This window comes from Moschus berezovskii, chromosome 20 (genome assembly GCF_049115385.1).
Source record: "Moschus berezovskii isolate FMDL1 chromosome 20, NW_MosBer_1.0, whole genome shotgun sequence".
NCBI lineage: Eukaryota > Metazoa > Chordata > Mammalia > Artiodactyla > Moschidae > Moschus > Moschus berezovskii.
Genome location: NC_142479.1, coordinates 38548742 through 38571714, shown reverse-complemented (window position 1 = coordinate 38571714; position 22973 = coordinate 38548742). Strand labels below are relative to the sequence as shown.

The 22973-nt window shown below is 50.9% G+C and overlaps 1 protein-coding gene across 8 annotated transcripts in view; it reads left to right on the top strand.

The window, feature by feature from the left end:
• Positions 1-22973, top strand: part of MINK1 (misshapen like kinase 1) — a 48027-nt gene that overhangs the window by 10529 nt on the left and 14525 nt on the right. For all 8 annotated transcript variants that reach the window (XM_088828827.1, XM_055404461.2, XM_055404469.2 and 5 more), the window contains exons 2-4: positions 19937-20002; positions 21656-21712; positions 21806-21931. In XM_088828827.1, the coding sequence (XP_088684953.1) occupies positions 19937-20002; positions 21656-21712; positions 21806-21931 (249 nt within the window). The remainder of the gene's footprint in view (positions 1-19936; positions 20003-21655; positions 21713-21805; positions 21932-22973) is intronic.

The following is a 22973-nucleotide window of genomic DNA, read 5'->3' as shown; positions in this document are numbered from 1 at the left end:
ACTATTTGTCGAGTCAGGTGAGGTGACCTGTTTCAGAAGTCCGTGTGTCATCAACCAACCCGGGACACTGCCCTTCCTCCTGGCTCCAGCGCAAGGCAGTAAGCCTCCGAGGGGGGTTTTCAATGAAATGGCCACATGGAATCACAAAAGATTCAGGCAACGGAAAGAGAAGTTGAGGGTTTCTTTTCCGTATTCAGCTCCTTTTGCCATCTCCCAGCTGGGCTTTGCTTTCTGGTTCTGTTGTACTTATATGCGTCATCTTGTTTACTCTCAGCCCTTACTTCTCATCCTGGGGGTGTGGTGGGTAGCTATAGAGGAAGGTGGGAAGAAGATCATGCAGGGGATGAAGCTAATAAAATGAAACAGCATATCTCTGTGTGTGAGGGGCCTGTGTTAACAGAGAGGGCTTTTCCCTGGAAGTAGAAGAAAGCCATCCTTAGAGGAGTACATTGAACCCAGAGGAGGGTCTCTGTCTTTTCTGTGTTTCCCCTTTCCCAAGGGGTGGCCACTGGTGTAACTCCGGCTGGTAGCTTATTTGACAGTCATGTATTCATGTATCATTAGGAGCAGAAAGGCGACATCAAGTAGAAGGAGGTAGTTGTTTAATATCAGGCAGTCTGAGCTCAGGAGCTTCTTTCCTATGGAATGACAGGCCACAGCAAAGGCCTAGATTCTCACGGGGAGGAAGGAGTGGTTAGCTGTTAAAGCTGTCATGGGGAAATCAAGGGCAGCCTTTGAGGCCCCTTTGGTGTCACCTTCCTGGGTCTCCAGGCCTGCAAAGTTTGGAGCCTGGTCAGGCTGTATTCCTCTGTGGTGTTCACACCCCTGGACAGACCCAAAGCATGACCTAGAATTGAGTTGGATTTCTTAGAATACAGGTGACCAATTCCATGGCCTGCCTAGCTTCCTCCCTTTGTTCACACCATTTACAGTTTTTTCATTGACCTTCGTGGGGAAGGAAGTAAAAAGGAAGGAGAGGCAGGCTGGGCACTCAAGTCACCCAGGAAGAGAGGAGAGCAGGGGAGCCCTGTATGGTGGAGAGGCCTGTCTTACAGGTCAAGATCCAGGCCACAGGGCCTCTAGTTGGAGGTTCAGGGGGAAACTTAGGGTCCGGATCACCCACCCTGCTGTCAGGTCCCAAGGTCTGAGGACTCATGGTCTTTTCTGTTTCCTACACACAACCTTACAGGAGGTTCCACGTGTTCACCATCACCTTCCAGGGTCTGCTCTGTGGCCCTTCTCACCACAGCCCCTCTCACTCCAATCTAAAGCCTGTTTCTTTCTTAGACTGAGTCAGCTATAAATGGATTGGTGGTTTTTCTTGGGCTGCGCCTGGTTCGCTCACCCCTGGTGCTCATGGTGTGAATGGAGGAACACTCCACTCCTCACTCATGGGAACACGGCCTTCCCTAGGTATTACCCTGCCACCTGGCATTGTGCCTGCCTGGATATGGTTGTTATCGCCACCACCGATAAAAGCAAGGAGTGGTTTAAGTTTCCATGTTTAAAGCAGAGCCTTCATGGACCATCTGACAATTTTAAAGGTGCCAGCAGTGGGCCAGCGTCCCAGAGCTGGTTAGACCTGGACTCCCTACTGCTCTGCTGCCGTGCCCAGGCCCCAGCAGAAACGGAGGGCTCTCCATTTAGTCAGCCTGGAGTTCAAGGTGCATTCTGTGCAGATGAGGTATGTGTTGCAAGTCAATGATTAATGTCCCCACTGCTGCCCACATCCCCCACCCCATCCTTGTAACCTGCCCAGATGGGGCGGGAGTGATGTCTCCAGAGAGCTCCCTGGTGGAGGCCTGCTGACACAGGACTGTCAGAGTTGAGGCAACGTGATACATGGAGCCGGCGTGGAATCAGGAGCCTGGAGACCTGGTTCCTGTTTCGGTTCCTGTCGCTTACAGGATGAGCGTCGTCTCTCTGGGACTTGGGTTTCCTCACTTAGGAAAACAAAGGGATAAGAACAGTGGCTCTTAATCAGAGGCACGCTCAGAGTCACCTGGGTAGCTTCTTTAACCTGCGTTTTACCCAGACCCTGCCCCTCCCCCCAGGTGATTCAGCCCTCCCAGGGCAGGGCCCTGGTATGTGTGTTTTCCCAGGTGAGCAGATTCCCTTTGAGAACCACTGGACCAGATAATCCTTAAGGGCCCCCAGACCCAAGAGACCCCTCCTCCCTTCTTTCCTCTCTTCATTGCTAAAAATCTTTGAGCACCAAGTTGGGGTGTGGACGTGGGACGGGGCATCCAGGAAGGATACCAAAGAAAGGGAAGGTTCAGCAAAAGGTCTGAAGGACCATTTGAAGTAAGACCATCAGTGTGAGTGCGTTCCTTGTTGTTCAGTTGCTCAGTAGCGTCCAACTCTTGGTAACCCCATGGACTGCAGCACACCACGCTTCCCTGTCCTTGTCCATCTTCCAGAGTTTGCTCAAACTTGTGTCCCTTGAGTCAGTGATGCCATCCAACCATCCCATCCTCTGTCGTTCCCTTCTCCTCCTTAGGCTCCACTGAGTCTGTTAGAGCCAAGGGAAGAGCAGACAGACCTGGTGAGGACTGACCTGGGAAGACAGGACATCTTTACTTGTTCCTTGAAGATAGGGAGGGACCTGGATATCCGGGCCTTTCCCATCCTCATAGATGTTGGGGGAGGGATTTGAATCCAAACTGCAGTTCTGTCACTTACTGTGTGACCTCTGGCAAGGTCATAATTACCCCCATGCCTCGTCTTTGCCATTTGTCAAAGACCCAATTAACAGGGCTGTTTTGAGGGTTAAACAGAAGTGTATAAATACTTGGCTGGTAACTGCTCGTTAGATAGGTGGTAGCTGCATGATTTCTCCTATGAAAGTCCCCAGAAAGGATGTCTCCTGGGGTTCTGTTAACATTCCTCTTCTCCTTCACATTTTGTTTGGGGAAAGAGAAAACCACCCAGTGTCTTGAGTTCAATCTTAATGGCTGTGGGTGAGTGAGTCACTCAGCCCCCAGGTGTGGGTCTGGCTTTCCCTTCTCTACCCTAGAGCATTCTACCTTTTTCCACTGGAAAAAAGAGCAACTTCAAAATCTAATGTCTGAACTTGAAACTCCTGTTTGTCCTGCCCTCCTGAGTCAGGAATCCAGCCCCACATGCCCTTGTGTGTAGAAGCTGCGGGCTCAGCCGGGGGTGTGGGTAGACCTGCATCTCACCCTCAGGGACATTCTGATGGGGATACACGGCTTCGTTCAGATGAGAGAGACAGGACTTTACACAAAAATGTGTGTAAAGTGGTTTCTGGAAAGGCTACTTGGATCCTCGATGGCCTTGCCTGGAGACTTAAGGCTCTTTCTCCTTCAGGGCCTTGGGCCTTCCCCACCTCTGACCTTTGCTGAGTTAACTCTGACTTGTCTTTTTAGTCTCAGACTAAATATCACTTCCCCATCAGCCCTTTACTGCCCCAACCCCTATCATAACCGCCCTTTAATCTTTCAAAAAGTACTCTGTGTACTTTTAAAAAATGTATGCATTTATTAATTTATATTATTTTTGACTGCGCTGGGTCTTCGTTGCTGCACGGGGGCTACTCTCTAGTTGTGGCGTGCGGGTTTCTTATTGTGGTGACTTCTCTAGTTAGGGAGCACGGGCTCTAGGGCACACAGGCTTTAGTAGTTGTGGTTTGAGGGTTCGAGAGCACAGGCTAAGTAATTGTGGTGCCTTGGCTTCTTAGTTGCTCCACAGCATGTGGGATCTTCCCCTACCAGGACATGAACCAGTATCCCCTGCATTGCAAGGCGGACTCTTAACTGCTGGACCACCAGGGAGGCCCTGTACTTTTTCTTACTGCCTGTCACAGTTCAGTTTGTGTAGTTGTGTAATTGTGTCTTTAATGTTTGCTTCCTTAAGCTCCACAGAGGAAGGGTCTGTTTCTGTTTCATTTATTGCCACATTCTGGTCTCTGCCAGGCACTCAGTGTTTGTTGAATGACTGCACAAACTGGTCACAGGGCCCTAAAATTGGCCGGAATGTAGCCAGGGAAGCTTTCTCAGGAAAAAAGAGGAGAGGTGGGCCTGGTAAATAGTTGGATGAGCATGTTTGCTCCATCTTGCTGGTCAGGAAATTCCTCCCTCTGTCTCACCTATATACCCCTTGGGCTGTAATTTATTCTGAGTTGGTCCTTGGTGGGGCCAGAGAATTCCTGGTCTCCACCCTTCGGAGAGTAACCCTTTCTAAGTCTGATTCAGACAGCCCTTCCTCCCCCTCCCCGTGGGCCCCACCCTCCACCTGCTCTTCTCTCACTGACTCAGCTTGGCGCCCTCTACTCTTCCTTCCAGGGTGTCTTCTCATAGGCCCCTGCCTGTCACAGCCTTCCTCCCTGTGTCCTCTCTGATGGCATCTGGCCGGGTCTCCCATCTGGAAGTAGGAGCCACACAGGGGTCAGACAAGACCTGGGCTTTCTTGGTCACGAACCCTCCCCCGCCTCTTGCCTGGTGTTCATGGACACCTGACTCCCACAGGAGGCCACTGGCAATGCAGTCTAATGGTTTGTTTGTGCTAGAATGGAAAACCAGCAGCGAGAAGCCTTATTATTATCCAGCCCCTGATTATTGTTGTCGTCCTGCGTGAGCTTGGTGTCTGCCAGCCTGAATGGGCTTGATGTCTGCCCTCCTCCTGCCTTCTTGCTTCCAAGCTCTGCCCTTTCTCTCATTGTCTGATTGCCAGGGACCCCCTCACACACGCCCCCGCTGCGCCTTTCAGCCCTGCCTCCAAGGCCGTAGTCCTTTTTTCCCTCCCTTCTCTCTCGCCTGCACTTCTCACAATTCTACTTTTTTGTCTTGTCTCTTTTCTCCCAAGCTGCCACTCTTCACTCTAAATCCCAGGAGAATCACCTTCTGACAGTTTTTCCTTGGCTCTATGGGAGGCCAGTCTCTTCATAACGACTCTGCAAATGTGTAGCACTTTGTGGGTATCAAAATGTTTGCACATCCGTGAACCCTTGTGAGATGGGGTTGGGTTGATAAGGAAAAGAGGCTCTGCAAGCTTAAGTGATTTGCTGATTTGCCTTCATGATATGAAAGAATCAGAACCAGTGCCCAGGCCTTCAGATTCTCAGTGAAGTCTAAACCATTCCCTGTCATTCCGTCTTACTAGCCTCCTGGTTGCCTTTCTGCTTCAGCTAAGAAAACATGACCCCGAGTCATCCGCTCCTACTTTGGAACCTTCCTTTGTCTAAGATGCGACCTTCATCTGCCCTTCACCTAACCCAGCCTCTGCCCCGGTCTTTCTCCTTTCCAGAAAGCTCGGCTCTCTTCTCCCTCGGGAACCTTCCCTGTTCTCTGTTCTTTCCCTGTTGCTTCTTACAGCTTTTGGGTCCTTGTTAATGTTTCCCTTTGATTTTAGCCAGCTATAGAGGAGTTCCTGCTGTAGGAAAGTCCGCTTTCTAGTAATGTGTATTTACCCAGCATATAAATTATGGGGCGCTGATTCACATAACAAAAGAGGATTCACTTTTAGTAGCTGCCCTCGTTTGTTGCCTTTAAGTGACTGTTTGTGGATTATTTTGGAAAAAATGGAGATTAAACCCAAAGCTGGTGTTAGAAACCATAGCACTAGGGAAAGGGGATGTTTTATCTAGATAGCACCTACTTTCTTCTGTTTTTATATCCATTCAACAGAAAGGTATTGAATGTGGCCTTGGGCTTCTCTGGTGGTTCAGTCAGGAAGGAGTCTTTTGCAATGTAGGAGACCTGGGTTTGACCCCCTAAAGAAGGAAGTGGCAACCCATGCCAGTATTCCTGCCTGAAAAATCCCATGGACAGAGGAGCATGGTGACCATTGGGTCTCAAAGAGTCAGACACAACCGAGTGACTAACACTTTGACCTCTTAAGACTTTGTCTTGCAGAGGACAAACAATTAAAGAATCAGTCACAAAAATGAAATTGGTGCCATGAAAGGGGCCGTGCAGAGTGCTGTGGGAGCAGGACCACAGTCAGGGAAACTTCCTGGAGGAGATGGGGGTCTCTGTTGAAGTCTGGAAGAATGTATACAGGACATCCAGGTAAAAGGGAGGGAAGAGATGGAGTTGGAAGAGTGGACAGCATGTGCTGAGACCCAGAGGTGAAAAGGGGCATGGCGTATTAGAAGAACCAAGAACCCTTGCCTTGTCCTTCTCCCCCCCAATCCCCCTCCGCCACAGGACAGGAATAGGTGGGGCTCCAGATAAACCATCAGCTGTAAGGCAGTCAGATCTGAGCCTGTAAGGCAGTCAGATCTGAGCCTGAGGAAGAGCCTCTCTGGCCCACAAAAGGCCAGTGGAATCATCAGCTGTAAGGCAGTCAGATCTGAGCCTGAGGAAGAGCCTCTCTGGCCCACAAAAGGCCAGTGGAATCCAGTGGACAGAGCTCTGGGGCACGTGGATCATCAGCTGTAAGGCAGTCAGATCTGAGCCTGAGGAAGAGCCTCTCTGGCCCACAAAAGGCCAGTGGAATCCAGTGGACAGAGCTCTGGGGCACGTGTGCCATGGGAGGCCTCCTTGGATTCGCCATCAGAAGATGAACCAGGCTCCACTTTGAAAACACAACGTCTTGGAGCCTTGGTTTCCTCATCTGTGAAGTGGAGTAATAATTCCTGCCTGGCTTCCCTCCAGGTCAGAGGCACAAATGAGATAATGACTGTGGAAACACCTTGTAAATTGTGAAGAGCTGGGTGGTTGGATGATGGCAGCAGAGGCAGCAGCTGGGAGGTGATGAAGTTGATGCTGTTGGCCACAGACAGAGACAGTCTCTATGTTCATTATGGCAGAACCAAGATCAAACTCTGACAGCTTGTAACGTTTTATTCGCAAAGGCTTTAAAAACTTGAGACTTGGGAAGTGAGTATTAGAGAAGTAAAGGGAAGACATCACCCTCAGCTGCCTGGAAGGCTTTGAAAGACCTTCTAGCTCTGAGCAGGGGGATGGCTAGAATAACCTCCCTTCTGAAGCTGGGAGTTGTCACCCCAGGCCTGTAGTTCTTGGTTTTCCCTTAGCTGCTGGAGCCAGGCGGAACCTCAGAAGCAAGCTGTTTATCTTGTAGGTTTTGGTTTATTTTTAAGTTTCTGACTGTGACGGTATTTATTTTTTCCTTTTCCCTTTCCCCACTTCTCCAGCTCAGCATCAGAAAGAGACCATCTGTCCCCGGCCTCGCCCGCGGCCATTTTAGACCCAGCACCAGGCTGCTGCTCGAATTCTGGTCCCCTCGCCTCCTCCCCTCCCTCCCGCATTGCCTGTCTCTCCTCTGGCTCCCCGCATGGGTCAGCTGCCCGCCTCCTGTGGGGCTTTCCATCCTGGAAAACCCTCTGGTCTGGATAAAGCCCCCAGCCCAGGGTGCCTGGGCAGCCAGGTCTGTGGGGTACCTGGGCGCTGAGGCATGGAGGGCACGGCTCCCAGCCTGGCGCCGGCAGGGCCCCTGTCCACTCTGACTGGTTTCTGATCAGAATGGTATTTGTGTTCATGTGTGTGTCGGGTCTGGACTTGCTTCTGCCTCTTCATGTATCTGTGTGTGTGTGTTCATGATCGTGTGTGTCCTTCCAGGCGTAGAGACCCAGAAAGAGTGACTTAAAAACTACCCTCTGCCAGCACATAAACATCCTTCCTGGTTTCTCTCCTGCTCCTCCACTCCACAGCACACTCAGTTCCCTCCCCTCCTGTACTGCTTTTCCATAGAAATACTTCAAAGCCAGCCGATAAGCAGAGGGTGAGTACTTCACGGTGTGGAACCAGAATAAAAGGATGCACTTCAGTTCTGCAGTGTGGGGTAGGCTTATCCACGGCAGAGTGGAGCGTCAGCTTCAGAGAGGCACGAAGACTAGGAAGGGAGTTTTCTGAAGGCTGTCTGGTTTATTACTGGATGTTGTGGATGACGGGGAGTTGAGGAGGGTTTTAACCTTCCTTTAGAGCTCCCTTCTCTCCAGTTTGTTGGCTCTCTGAGGAGGTGCCTTGATGGTCTCCCCCCACCGCCGACCCCGGCCGACTTCCCTTCTCCCACGGGAGTGTCTGTCTGTCTCATGCTTTGGCCTTGGGCCCACTTTCCACACTGAGCCCTTGGCGTAGGAATGGGGGTAACACAACACACTCCCTGGGTCATTGGCGGGTAGGGGGCGGGATGAGACTGACTCAGCCCTTGGAGGCCCTCCTCCTGTTGACACAGGCAGGCGTCTGGACCTGCTGGGTCCTTGGGGCTGTGTCTGCTTTCTGTGTTTGGGGACGAAGGAAGAGGGAACCTGAGGAAATTTCCTGCCACTCCCCCACCCCCACCGCAGCCCACATATCCACTCCCATTTGCCTTGTCTTACACCCATCCTTTCCCAAAACACACACCCTCCTGTATCTCTTCTCATAGGTGAACACACACACACATCCTTTAGTTGCTTACAGCTAAGTGAAGGACATCTCTGTGTCCACTGTCCACCAAGACAGCCCCCCCACGCCAAGCTCCTGCCAGCACCGACTGTGCCTGCATCCCTGCGGGCCTCAAGCTGCTGGGGAAACCTGTCTGGCCCCCACCCCACCGCCTGGCCCCTTCCCGGTGGGGGCTCCGATAGCAGGGGCTTAGGGTTAGTGATCTGATTGGTCGTGGTACGAGGGACAGGGTTTGAAGCTGCATTTGCAGGGCAGTCAGTGGTTTAGCGCTTGGATGGTTGGCATGTAGAGGTGGCTTCAAGGCCTTGGTGAGCTGCTAGGAGACTGAAGGCCCCCTCCTCCAGGCTGTGCCTTGGTGCCAGCCCTGCCTGTGCCCCCCTCTTCCTTTTCCTGAGGGCCTGCTGGGTCACAGGAAGAGCTCAGGAAAACAGGCCTATTGTTTTCTTCAGGGAGGGAGGGTAGGAGGCCCTCTCAGCCCAGCCTGGTCTCAGCACCAGATAAACAGAGGCTCCACAGGCCCTGGCAGCCCTGCTTTTCCAGGCGAGAGGGTGGTTTGGCCACAGCCTCCATCATGCCAGCTCTTGTCGGTCCCCTCTGTGGACCGCAAGTTCCCATTCTCTTTCCTGAGTGGCCCTGCGGTCCTTTTCCCCATTCTCCATCGACATCACAGGCTCTCTGAGGCTCTGGTCCTCTGTGGAGCCCTGGTGTGCTTGGCGATAGGGGAGGTGGGGCTGAGGCCCACACTTGTCCTCCTGCCCCCCAGTCTGGGGGCAACCCCGCCTCCTGGCACTGCTCCCCCGTAGAGGGGTGGGTGGGATGGCACCTCGCCTAGGTTAGGGAGCCACACCAGTTGCAGCAGGAGGACCTGCCAGGGCATATCCCAGTGAATAATCACAGCGGGGCCTGAAGTGCAGGAGAGACCAGACCTTCCCTGGTGTCTTTCCCAAGGATTCTCAGCCCTCCCCAAACTGCAGGGTTCTGGTTCTTTCTACCATTCCAGCAGCCTCCTAGAATCTCCTGGAAGGGACAGACCCTCCCAGCTCTGAAAATTCTATCGTGGGTCAGCAAAAAAGTTAGTGTGGTTAGTGTGGCTCCCTAACCTAGGCGAGGTGCCATCCCACCCACCCCTCCACGGGGGAGCAGTGCCAGGAGGCGGGGTTGCCCCCGGGCTGGGGGTCAGATTTGCCACTCCTACCTGCTTCTCTGGCAGTTGCCTCACAAGCAGCATTATCCCTGAGACTTCAGTGTATGTAACTCTTCTCAGCGTGTTAATTTTCCATTCTGGCGTCTTGATTTATAAGCTCCTTGAAGGTAGAGCCAAGGTTTAAGAAGGCACTCTTTGGCAGGCAATTTAAAAAGATACTACAAATATTGATGCTAACAGTTTGCATTTATTAAAGTACTTCGGAAACCCCTGTCCCCCTTGGGAGGTTTTATCTCCATGCAGAGCAGATACCACACACATGACTCCCCGCTTGGAGGTGGATGATCTTGAAGCAACAGCACAGGGAGGCACGTGGTCAGAGCAGCACCGAGGCCAGGGTTTGACCTGCCAGCTCTGGGCCACTTCAGGAAATGTTGACCCCAAACCTGAGGGACTGGCCTGCTTTTACCTTTCTGTCACCCGCCCTTCATCCTGGATTCCCCTGTGACTCCAGACCTCTCCTGTGGATTTCTGGGCACCTGCACACCAACTGTGAGGGAGCAGTTGGGGCGCTCCTTCTCTCCTCCTGTGTCTTGCAGCCGAGCCTCACAGCTCCTTCATCCTTGAGCTTCAGTTCTTGCTGCCTGCCACCCCATCCCAGCCAGGCCTCAAACATGGAAGCATAAGCTCTTCTGCATTTCCCTTGGGAAATAGTCACCGCCTTCATTTTTCATCAAACGATTCCTTGGTTTTTCAGAGAAGGAAGAGGAGAATGCCAGTCAGTGCTGGTCCCCAGGCCTCAGAATACCTGCCTTGCTATTTGTGAGAGCTCTATCACCATCTTTCCCTTGTCCTTTCTCCAGATATGAGCTGGGGCAGGGGGCGAGGTCGGTTCAGGGAGCCCCTTGAGGATCAGCAGAGCAAGGGAGAAAGCTTCCAAGACAGTTTGTGCCCAGTTCTCTCCTGACCAGTCCCAGCAGTGAGCAGAACCCCCACTGAAGGTACAGGTAGGCACCTTGGGAAGGATCAGGTCCCTGTGCCCAGTCCTCATTAAGCTAACTTTTATTGAGCACACAGCCTGTGCCAAATGCTGGAGAGATTCTGAAGCACAAGGCAGTGCCTTCAGGTAGTCTTGGGCTACAGCTGGGCAGACTGACACACTGGAAATCATGAGAGGGGAACTGAAGACAGAGGAGTCTGAAGGGATGGCCCATTCCCACTGCCCCTTGCCTACCCCAGGGGTCTCCTCTCTATCCATCCAGCTTGGTGCCTCTTCCCTACCCCCAGCCCCTCCAGCTCTTTATCTTCCACTTCTTCCAGAAAGCTCTCCTGGACCAAACCCACCTCCTCCTTGCTCTGCTAGCATTTAAAGGTTAAATCAACAAGCATCTGAGCACCTCACAGGTACTTAAAAACACACCTGGTGCTGTGAGAAAAACAGGATCGGTGCCAGCTGATGCCCGAATCATGCGAGGGCAGTGTCCTGCGTGAGTGCACATGTGGGTTGGGAAGAGAGGTGCGTGTGGAACGCCATCCCTTGAATCGCACCTGGAGGCACGTCTACCTGGAGAGTTACTGCAGATAACATCACTGCTGTCTCTTCATACCCGAACACATACAATTATAAATCACAGATGACATCATACGGCGTGAAGTCCAGTGCCATGTGATGTCTCCCTGGCAGTTTTTGACCTGGATGAGGGGGTCTGTCTCACAGCCCCACTCTTGAGGAACTGATCCAAACACTTTTGCTGCCTGCCACAACCTCTCCACCAACTGAAGACCTGGTGGCTCAAACAGTAAAGAATTTGCCTGCAATGCAGGAGACCCAGGTTCGGTCCCTGGATCAGGAAGATCCCCTGGAGAAGGAATGGCAACCCCCTCCAGTGTTCTTGTCTGGAGAATTCCATGGATAGAGAAATCTGGCGGGCTACATACAGTCCATGGGATCGCAAAGAGTTGGACACGACTGAAAAACTGACTTGCACTTTAACTTTCAGGAAATGCTTAGTAACATAAACCCTTGTGGGTGAAAGTAGCCACAGACTGTTATTCCACATGCTCATGATTCAACAAAAGTGATTTTGCGCATGACACAGAGAGCTGCCCAGGTAATAAACATTTGGGCACCCATATCTGTGCAAGTCTGTAGAGCTCTCATACCAGGTGGCAACTGGGTACCACTTGAGTGTGGTTCCTGCCCTGAAAGAGCATCTCTTCTACTTTGGGAGATGAGACATAATCATGTGAAAAGTTAAATAATGAGGTTGTGGTCCAGCTTGTTTAGTTGCAAGGAAGCTCTCAAGTGAGGCTGAATACAAGAAGTTGCAGCAGAGACTCTGGAGCCAGGCTGTGTGCTTTCAAATGCTGGCTCTGCCACTTCGTTAACCATTTGACTTTGGGCAAGTTATTCACCTTCACCAAGCCTCTATTTCCTCATGTGTAAAGTGGGAATCACAATAGTATCAGCGTCGTGGAGTTTTGTGGGATTAAATTAATTGGTACTACTGCTATCATGTTGATTTTGATTTACTTGAAGCTTCTGAATCTCACTGCAGTCTGAGCACATGAACAGCATTCAGCACGGCCAGTTCCTTGGAGCTGGAACTGTAGGGTGATTCTGAGTTGTAGTAAAACCAGGCACAGTAAGCACCAGTCAGTCCCCTGTCCCCCAACTTCCCTCTCCCTCCACTCTGTTCTGTTCTCAGCCGGCCTCTCTGCTCACAACAACCTCTGCCACCCTGACTCTCCAGGTACCTTCCTGGTGTCTTCCTTCTGGGTTTTAGTTGGAATGGCCGAGAGGGAAATTTACCCTCATTCATCTTTTCTCTTGGTTTCAGACTGGCTACCCTTGGATCAGGAGCCCATCTTTTGGACTCGTGAGCTATGATTGGGGTAAAAAAGGAACCACATGGTTGAAAACAGGGTCCCTTAGGCAACAGGAACTTTGATCAGGACAAAGCAAGCCTAGAAGTCAAATTTTGAGGGCAGACCTGGGCTCCTCTGCTTCCTAGCTGTGTGTAACTCTGGGCATGTCATTTAATTGCTCTAATATTCCTTTCCTGTAAAATAAATATGCCAATAACACCTACATTACAGTTTTCTGTGAGATTATACTTCTCAAGCACTCAGCAGTACCAGGACCAAAGAAAATGCTCAGAACCTGCTAACTGTTTAATTATTACAGGGATGTGGGGAGGGTAGGCAATGAGAGAGAGCTCCGAGACAGAAAATGTGGGAGATGTCTCATGAGGTGGTCAAGGTAAGAGGCACAGGGATGGGACAGATAAGGGCATCCTTGCTCAGAGAGTCCTAGGAAGGCTGTTAGACCCCAGCCATCATCCTTATTGTTGCCCTTGCCTGACTGCCCAAGTTTTAAGTCTGGGGGATCACGAGAGAGCAACCACAGAACTGTAGAGTTGTTTAGTGTCTGCCTTCCCCATCAGAACACTGTTGTTACAGCAGGGACTGCCCCATTTTACTCAACTATCTGCCAGAGCCTAACACAACTCCTGGCACATGGTAAGGAAGTAATACGTAGTCATCAGGTTGGCAGCTTTGTGGAATGTGGGCCTGAGCATTTAAAATCATATGGTTATGGGGACTTCCCTGTCAGCCCAGCCATTAATACTCCATGCTTCCAGTGCAGGGCATGTGGGTTCAATCTCTGGTCTGGGAACTAAGATCCTACATGCTTCGTGGCACGGCCAAAAACAAAAAATCATAAAGACAGAACCAGAAAGTTTTCTCATTGAAAGGGAGCCCAGAGAGTTTAAGTGACTTGCCCACAAACATACAGCCTGTTAGCAGCAGAGCTAAGAAAAGAAACCAGGTTGCCTAATTCTAAGTTATATATGTAGTTATATTTTATCATTGTCTGTGTTTGTCTCAGGACTTTTTCACATGTGTTATTAGCACTTTGAGGGGTCCCTTCCATGTGAGTAGGTTAACTTTCTTAGGATGGCAGTTCTTACTGTCAGCAATAATTTATGGAGTAGTATGAGAGAGGCTTTAGGGTTATTATTTTTAACAACAGTTCTATTGATGTGTAATTCACATAGCACAAAATACACCCTTTCACAGAATTTCAAAGTGGTTTTTGGTGTATTTACAGACTTGTTATCACCACTGTCTAATTTCAGAACATTTTCTTCAGCCCCAAATAAAACCCAGTACCCATTAGCAGTCACTACAATTCCTTCCTCCCAACCCCTGGAGGAGGACTAATCAATCTGCTTTCTGTCTCTAAGGATTTGCCTATTACAGACGTTAAACATAAATGCAGCTGTAAATATGTGAAGGTTTTTTTTTACTGCCTTCTTTAATTTAGTGTAATGTTTTCAATGTTCATCCGTTGCTGTAGCATGTATCGTTATTACTTCATACCTTTTTGTTGCCAAAGAATATTCCATTATTGGAATATCCATAAATAGATACATCATATTCATTCATCAATTGATGGACATTGGGCTGTTTCTGCTTTAGGGCTGTTATGAATAAAGCTGCTGTGAACATCTTATGTTCAGATTTTTGTGTGTTGGTATGTTTTCGGTTGCATTGGGTATCTACCTAGGAGTCAAATTGCTGGGTCATGTAGTAACTCTATTTTACAAAGAGTTAGCTGAGAAACTGCTAAACTGTTTTCCAAAGTGACAGCCGTGTTTTACCTTCCCACCAGCAGTGTATGAGGGTTCCAGGTTCTCCGGTCCTCATCAGTGCTTGTCGTTGCCTGTCATTTTGATTAAAGCCGTCTTCGTGGGTGTGAAGTGGCGTCTTGTTGTGGTTTTGAGTCTTACTTCCCTAGTGACTCATAGAACACCATTTCACGTGCTTATTGGCCACTGTATATCTCTTTTGGAGAAATGTCTATTCAAATCCTTTGTCCATTTTAAAATTATTTGTCTTTTTATTGTGGAGTTATTTTATTCTCAAGTTTTTTAGTATTCTGTATACAAGTCCCTTATCAGGTGTAAATCCTTTATCTACATGTCCCTTATCTCTGATATATAATTTGCAGATGTTTTTTCCAATCCTGTGGGTTGTCTTCACTTTCTTGATGCTGTTCTGTGAAACATACAGTTTTAGGCTTTGATGAAGTCCAATTTGCCTTTTTTTTTTGTCTTTTGTTACTTATGCTTTCAGTACCATACATAAGAAACCATTCCCTGATCCAAGATCTTGAAGACTTACTCCTGTGTTGTCTTTTGATTTTTGATTGTTTTAGCTCTTACAAAAAGGTAAGAGCCATGATCCATTTTGGGTTAATTTTTTGTGTATGGTATGACATAAGGGTCCAAATTCATTCTTTTAAATATGGATATCCGGTTTGTTGAAAAGACTGTTGAATGATCTTGGTACCCTTGTTGAAAATCAGCTGACCACAAATTGAAGAGTTTATTTCTGGATTCTTGATTCCAGTCTATTGATCCATATGCTTGCCGTTGTGCCAGTATCACGTGGTCCTGATTGCTGTAGCTTTGTAGTAAGTTTTCAAGTTGAGCAGTGCAAGTCCTCTAACTTCATTCTTCCTTTTAAAGACATCTTGTCTTTTGGATCCTTTGCATTTTCATATGACTTTTAGGCTAAATTTATGCCCAAAAAAGCCACCTGGGTTTTTGATAAAAGTACACTGAATGTGTGGATCTTAATAGTACTAAATCTTCTGATCCGTAAATGCAGGATGTTTTTCCATTTACTTAGGTCTTCTTTCATTTCTTTGAATAGTGGTTTCCAGTTTTCAGTGTCCATGTCTCACTGTTCTTTGATTTATTCTTCCTGATACTCTTGTAAGTGGATTGTTTTCTGAATTTCCTTTCTGGATCATTAATTGTAGTATACAGAAATAAGAGTTGGTTTTCATATATTGATCTTGTATCCTGCAACCTTGTTGAACTTGTCAATGAGTTTAACAGATGAGATCAGTGTGTGAAGTTGAGGTTGAAATTCATGGGTTGGATAGCTTGTGGTGGGCTAGAATGGTTAGTGCTTTCCTAGAAAAACAAAAACCACCACCACCACCACTTGGGATTTAACTTGGCTGACAGGAGAGGTCATCTTTTGGCGGGGCTGGCCCCTGACAGAGGAAAGGGGCATGAGTTGAGTCAGTGCAGATGGGGTGCTGTGGCGCCCTTGTAGGAGAGCAGTAGCTCTCCACCACTGTGCCTCCTTTCAGATCCCTGATGCTTCCTTTCGCCTGTTAGTAACTCCCCAAAGCAGCACAGCCTCTCTGAAAGGGGCTACTGACCTCCACATTGGAATCACCCAGGGGATCTGTTAAACATACAGATTCCCCTCCTCACCCCAGACGTGTGGTGCTAAATCAGAATCTCTGGAGCAGGATCTAGGATTCTCACATATCCTAAAGCACCCTGTCTAGTATCTGTTCCCAAGCTTGTCCAGCCTTATTCAGGCCCCAGACTCCCGCTTAGCAAATGATCTTCCCTCCGACGTAATCACCTAAGGCAGAGTCACTAGGTATTCATGGAGCTCCCCCATCTTCCTTTGTCTTTAATCTCGACAGAGCAGTAACTCTTCACATCTCATTTCTTCCTGTCCTTCTCTCATCCTCCTTCATTAGTTACCTGTACCCCCCCCCTTTCCGCCTACCAGCAGCTGGCTGGACAAGAATGAGGCTGCTGAGAACAGAGTCTGAGCACCAAGGCAAAGGGCTGGAGGAGGCTCCAGAGCTGTGCCCTTGTGCAGGCGGGCAGGCCGGGACTGCCTGGTGGCTTCCCAGGAGCAGAGCATTTCCCTTTGGGGATGCCCCTTCTAGATCGCCATCAAAGAGGGTGGCCACGCATGCAGACAGGCAGATATGTGAAGGGCCTACATCTGAAGCCAGATCAATTCATTAAATCATATTTGAACTGTGGTATTATGTATTTCTGGGCATTCTGAATCCTTGAGTATGGCACTGTTGTATTTGATCTGTGCTGTAATCCACTGATGCAGTTTACATACAAATAGATACATATGCACCCATGTATATCATTAAACAGCAAGTTGTCAGGCATCAGCAGTCGTTTTTTAGTCTTCTTCCCTTAAGTATTTGAGATCTTCCCTATTTTGAAAACCCTATTGTCTGACTTTGCTGCCTCCTCTAGCCATCATCTGCTTTTCCCCTTCCTCTCCAAGTCGGACTTCTCCAACGAGGGTGCTGCCCCCAGAGCCTTCACTTCCTCATCACCCCACCTCCCCACAGCCCCCGCCATCTGCTCTTACCACTACAGTCTGCATGGGGATGCCCAGTGGGGCCTTTGGTGCTACGGCCTGTGACACTTTTCTCAGTCCCCTCTGACCACGTCCTCTCTGGTGTCCGTTCCTCTGCTCGCCCATGTGCAGCACGTGGCCCTTCCTCAGGGGCTGGCCTTGGCCCTTCTAGTCCTCATTCCCTGTGCATCCACCCTGAACACCATTTCCCACATTCACAAACGGTCGTTAAATCTTTCTCCTCAGACCCTTGTTTCTAGCTGCCTGGTAGACAGTGACTTCTCTGCATCCCCAAACATCTCAAACTTAACATCCAAACCCAAGCTGCTGTCCCTCAGCAGGGCCTGGCCTTCCCTGCTCTTCAGTTCTTGTCACCACTCAGACACTACCTCTTCTAGGGAGCCTGCCTGAGATTCCCACCCTGAGTCAAATTCTGTCCCCTGAAACCGCAGAGCTGGCTTATTACCCAGTCCAGCTTCCTCTTAGCTGTGTGAGGAAGACGAGGCCCGGACAGTGAAATACTTGCTCAGGGACACATAGCAATGCCCCCTAGAAATCACTCTCCGGCGCTCTTTCCTCTGCTCCAGCCTGGAGTGCCTTCCATTGCTCTCATGGCGTGTAACCACCGGGTGTCCACGTGTCCACGCTGGGGTGCTTGGCCTGTCTGTAAAATCACATGGCCCTTGAGGGGCTGTCCGTGGTTCTCATACAGCACGGTTGAGATCCCAATTGTGCCTCACTGAGAACTTGTCACATAGTCAGATAAATATATAATGGATAAATGGAAGAAGACAAAGTCACCTGGCAGATCTCCCCAGATTAGGGCCCAGGGCAGGGTCAATGTAGACACTCACTCAGGCAGTATTTAGCAGTTGTCTGATGATGGGGCAACTTTAAGTATCTGGCTGAGGTGTTTGGACTCCCTTCTGGGCAGAGGAGCAAACTCAGGAAGGCAGGGTGAAGCAGAAGGCAGCAGCAGAAGGCAGGGTGGCGAGGCAGGTGCTGCAGGAGGGAGGGGGTGGAGGGATGGGCCTGGAGTAGCAGCTTCGGGAATGGAGAGGAGGAGAGACACGGGCATCTTGAAAGGAGAAGGAACTGGGGAGAGGATGCTGCCAAGGTGGGGCTTGGGTGAGGGTGGTTCTGTCTGTCGTTGAGAAGCAGAGTGGGGGCAGGCCCCTGTGGAGCACGTTCCCTGGAGGATGTTTTGGACCAGGACTCCTGTGTCACATGCACAGTCTCAACTTAATTCTCAGAATAACCCTTTCAAGTAAGTGTGGTCAACCTGGCCGGGGGTCAGGAAACAGGCTTGAGACCATTAAATCCATGTCTGAACGTGAGTGTCTGACCTCACAGGCAGACACTTTGATCCCTCGGTGCCTCCCAAACAGAGCCTAAGGAGACAGCCTGGGAGCTCAGGTTACAACCTCTGTTTGTGTTGATCCAAGGTGATGATGCTGTGTCACTGTGACTCTGCCAGGCCGCTCTTATCCCCCTCTTAGATTAGTCACATCAGAAAATCAAGTCTATGTGTCCTTTCTCCTGTCTCCGCCCATTTCAGAAAGAATTAAGATGGAAGAAAGGACTTCCCAATGGTTAAGAGTTTAGAGGCCCCAGGATGTATGAGGCCATTCTCTGGGAGAGATTTTTTAGGGAAGTGAGTTCCCTTCAAGCCTCTGAGTCTAGACTTGCAGGTGGATAAGATAACTTCTTCTAGGTCCCCTGCAGCTCTCAGGTTCAAGCAGACCTCTTAGCAGCCCTCTCCCTTTCCTGTGGGGCCTGCTGATTTTTAGACCTATTCAAGGGTTTTGTTTTGCTTAGTAACTTAATTTGGAGCTAAGTAATTGAACATAGAACCAGGAAATTCTTGGTCTGGCCAGCCCAGGCCCCTTCAGAGCAGGTGGAAGGAGTCTCTCTGCAGCTTCTGTCAAGGCTCCTGCAAACCTGGCTAGTTCTGGAATGTTCTTTCAGGCTGCTGCTTGCAAAGCCCTGGGCTAGGTGCTGGACAGGCAAGTAAGCAGGGAGGATTCAGTCCCTTCCTTCCAGGATTTACAGACAAGTCGGTGCACAGTTACGGCATGTGGAGGCACGGGCTCTGACGAGGATGTCCGGAAACCAGGCCACATTTCTGGTCCTCCCAGGACGTTCCTGAGGTGGAGGTCTCCCTGGTCTCCAGCCCATCCAGGTTACCTTCCACGTCCCCTTGCTGCAGTGGGTGAAGGAGGAGGTGTTCTTTTGGTTTGTTTGGTTTGGGGAATTTCTTTGGTTGTTTTTACAGAAATCCTATCTTGGTTTTCAAAATCAGAGAGAAAGGAGCTTTATATGGTATACTTTGAGGATTGTTGGCAAGGAGGCACGGGTGTTGGCTGGGGAGTTTGTTTTCTGAGTGGCATGTGTCTCCCCTCCATCCTGCAGGTGGGGGAGAGCCTTCTTGTGACCCCAGGCGCCCCGGTCTGGCCTTGGCCTGCAACTCCACCTCCCAACCCCTCTCTCTCAGAAAGGAGTCCTGCCCAGAGGAAGCTGGTGGCCTTCCTGCAGCTGTGCTGCTCAGCCCAGCAGGCCGTGAGCCTCTTCGGAGGCGTTTGTCTGAGCCCTTCAGGCCCTCACCCCTCCTCTCCTGGTACCACTTGGCTCCAAACAAGGGGAACTGAAAGTTCTCCCTTCATACCGCCTCTCCCTGCTCTCCATCCCCCCTCCGCCCTCCAGATCCCTCTACCCCACCAAATGCTGGGAGCCCTGGGCTCAGGCCTGGGAAAGGGCAGAGGGGTGGCTCTCGTGCTCCAGCTCCTCCTAGCTTTCCTCATCCCTGCTTTTACTTTCACTGCACACACACCTGTGCCAGGTACCGACTTAATAAGCATTTTGTGGGCGTTGCCCATTTGAAGTTGCCACCAGCCCAGAGGTGGGTACTCAGGTCCCCCGTGCAGATGAGGCCACAGGCTCTCAGAGGTCATCACTGAGTCTGAAAGCAGCAGCCTGTCTAAATAGCCAGCGGGGCTCTGCCTCCTGCTTTCTCTCCCCTTCTTCTGGCTATCCCCTCCCCAAACATGAACTCTGACCCAGTCCCGGAAAAGGGCAGCCCTCCATCAGCCCCCCAGCAGCCCCATTTACACAGTCATTCTCAACTCCTGGTCGAACAGCCTTCCCCGCAGCCTCTAGCTCGTGTTCCTGTTCTGAAGTGCTGATACCTCATTCTTTCTCTCCCCCGCCCCCTCAGGACCCTGCAGGCATCTTCGAGCTGGTAGAGGTGGTCGGCAATGGCACCTACGGACAGGTGTACAAGGTGAGGCTCTGGGTGTGGCGGGAGGGGGCCCTCTCCCATGGGCCTCTCTGGAGTGGGCCGCGGTCTGGAGATTTGAAAGGGGCTGGAGGGATTACAGGGGCCAGGGGCCCTGGGAAAGGAGGAGGCCCAGGGAGGGAGAGGAAACGGATAAAGTCAGGAGGAAAGGAAGCAGCGAGAGGCGGGTGTTTTTACTGGCCTCTACCTCTGAGCTTAGAACCAGCCCTGGGTGTGGCAGGAACAGTCTGGAGCTGGGTGGGGTGAGGAACGGGGACACGGAGGGCAATGGGAAGGGTATGGGGGACATGTGTGTCTGAACTCAGAAGTACAGGTTTGACTTCTCCTGAATCCACAGGAGACCCAGCACTTGGGGTCAGTGGGACCTAGAGAGGGCACCCTCAGCAGAGGGGAACCCACTTTCTTGAGCTCCCCTGACTGGCCTGCAGCAGGACTGGGACCTGAGCTCAGGCCTTCTGCTTTTGAGGCTGCCTCCCTCCCTCGCCTCCACAGCAGTGGCATTTCCTCAACCACGGACTGTGGCTTTTGGCCTGCCCAGTCTGGCCCTGCATGTGGTCTAATCACTGGTCACACTCCACGGGGGAGGCAGCTGCGGCAGAGAGGTACTCAAGGTGGATGCTGCCCCCAAGCACATGCCTGGCTGCTTCAGCCCTAGATATGGCACTTGGCCTCTTCACGAGTCTCCTCTCTCAGGGGCCAGGGTTTCCTGGGTCACTGGGACTACCCACCTGTCTCTTACCCTTCTTTTCTGTAAGCTTTGGAAAGCAGGTGCACCCCCCACCCCAGTCACCCCATCTCTTGCCTAGTTGTTGCCATGGAAATAGCAGCTCTGTGTTCTACTACTTCTCTGGGCTTGGGGTCGTGAAAAACTGCTGGGGATAAAAATAATCCCTGGGCTGGCAGTCCCCCTACACACACACCTTTCTCCTCCCCAGGAAGCCTTGGACCTTCCTACTGGAGCCTGAGATGACTCCTGCTAGGAATTTTGGAAGGATGAGGGGGGCAGAAGGGGAATGGCAGGGACACGCTCTAGAAGAAGTTTCTTCCTATTAGCACTGGTGGTGGGGTATCCACACAGCAGTCAGCCCTCCCGTGTTTCTCCAAGTTCCCTAAAATCTCAGCCCTGTCTACTCTCTTCTGTTAACAGTAATAAAAAGCCCTGTGTATGTGTCTGGGGGTGGGGGTGATTCTGGGAAAGGCCTCCTGTCCAGAGAGGTGACTCAGGAGAGGACCCAGGCAGTCTGTCTTGCATAGAAGATGCTGGAGAGGCAAAGCCCTCCTCCCCCAGCCGCCTCTCCCAGCTCCATGCCGCTCCATCTGAGGATGGAGAGGGAGCCTTCACTCCCTGCTCTAACTTTCAGACAAGGTTGTCTAAGCCAGAGAGGCTGGAACAAAGCACAAGTGTCTCTCCCTCAGCCCTCTTGAGTGTTTCAGGAGAGGAGACCCTTCATCTTTATCCAGCTTAGCACTTGGAATCCAGGCGTGGTGATTTTCCTACGACCGACTCATAAACTGAGGTGTTTAGCCAGGGGCATTTTGTAAGAAAGAAAGCAGCCAAAAATTGTGGCCTTTCCCAGAATTAAGCCCCTCCCGAGTGCAGACCTGACCACCCCCCATGCCTGGCTTTCCATCCTGCAGGGTCGGCATGTCAAGACTGGGCAGCTGGCTGCCATCAAAGTCATGGACGTCACGGAGGTAAGGCGCGTATAGGACAGGGGGAGGGTCAGAGTGTTGAGAAGGGGGCTTGCGGGGGGAACTCTCAGGGTTCACCTCCCCCTATTCACGTAGGATGAGGAGGAAGAAATCAAACAGGAGATCAACATGTTGAAAAAATACTCTCACCACCGCAACATCGCCACCTACTATGGGGCCTTCATCAAGAAGAGCCCCCCAGGGAACGACGACCAGCTCTGGGTGAGGAGCGCCCCTGGCCTGCCCCAGTTAGTGCATCTGTTCTCCTACTTCTGAGCACAGCTCCTGGGAAAGCAGCACATCTAATATGTGTGGGTGGTGGCAAGACTTGGGCCCCTCCCAGCAGCGCACAAGCCTCTCAGGACGATTACTCTCCAATTACTCGGCCACAGCCCGCTTAGCTCTTTGGGGCTCCCCCCGAAATTCCCTCGAGGCTTGGAACATTCCTAAGAGTCATCGCCTTTCCCGGCCTGGGCACTGTTGCCCACTAATTCCCTGGCCTCACCCTTTCTGGGGCTCAGCCCAGCCCGGAGGAGAGGGCAGCAGGGAGCACAGCCGTGGCTGGGGGACTGGCGCTCAGGCCAGGTCCCCCTCCCAGCAGTTGCTAGACAAGTACAGATGATCATGAGTTGTGGTCCCTGCCTCTAAGGCACTTATTCTTTTTTGGGTGGGGAGAGACACGTGTAGAGAAAGGTAACCAGCTGTGTGTAGTGGCAGATTATTAAGGGCTAGAAAGAGCGCTAGTGACCCGGCGCCCCCTTGTGGACCCCATCCTCCCCTCCATCTATGGGAGGGGTGCCCCAGATGTGCAAATTACCTCTTTGGCACATGCAAATAAATATAGGTACCTTAGGCCGCCTTTTTTTTTTTTTTTGCATTGGATGCAGCTTGTAGGAAACACAGTGAAAACATTTGGACGGATGTACTGATTCCCCCAGGATTTGTTTGGCCTCTGCTTTGGGTCCCTGGAGGTGGGAAATATACAGTGAAAACATTTGGACAGGCATACTGATCCCTCAGGATTTGTTTGGCCTCTGCTCTGAGTCCCTGGAGGTGCCAGCCAGCTGGAGTTCTTCTCATCTCCCAGCCTCAGCCTGGCCTGTTTACAGACTTTGTGCTGAAGCCTCAGATTCCCTTCTGCCGCTCTCTGGTAGCCCCTGGGCTCTGTCTTGTCTCTCTAGCAGAGCTGGGGACTTGCTGACTCTGAGCCCCTTTCTTGTCTGTCTCAGGGGTTGACCAGCTTTTCCTTTGAAGGGCCAGACAG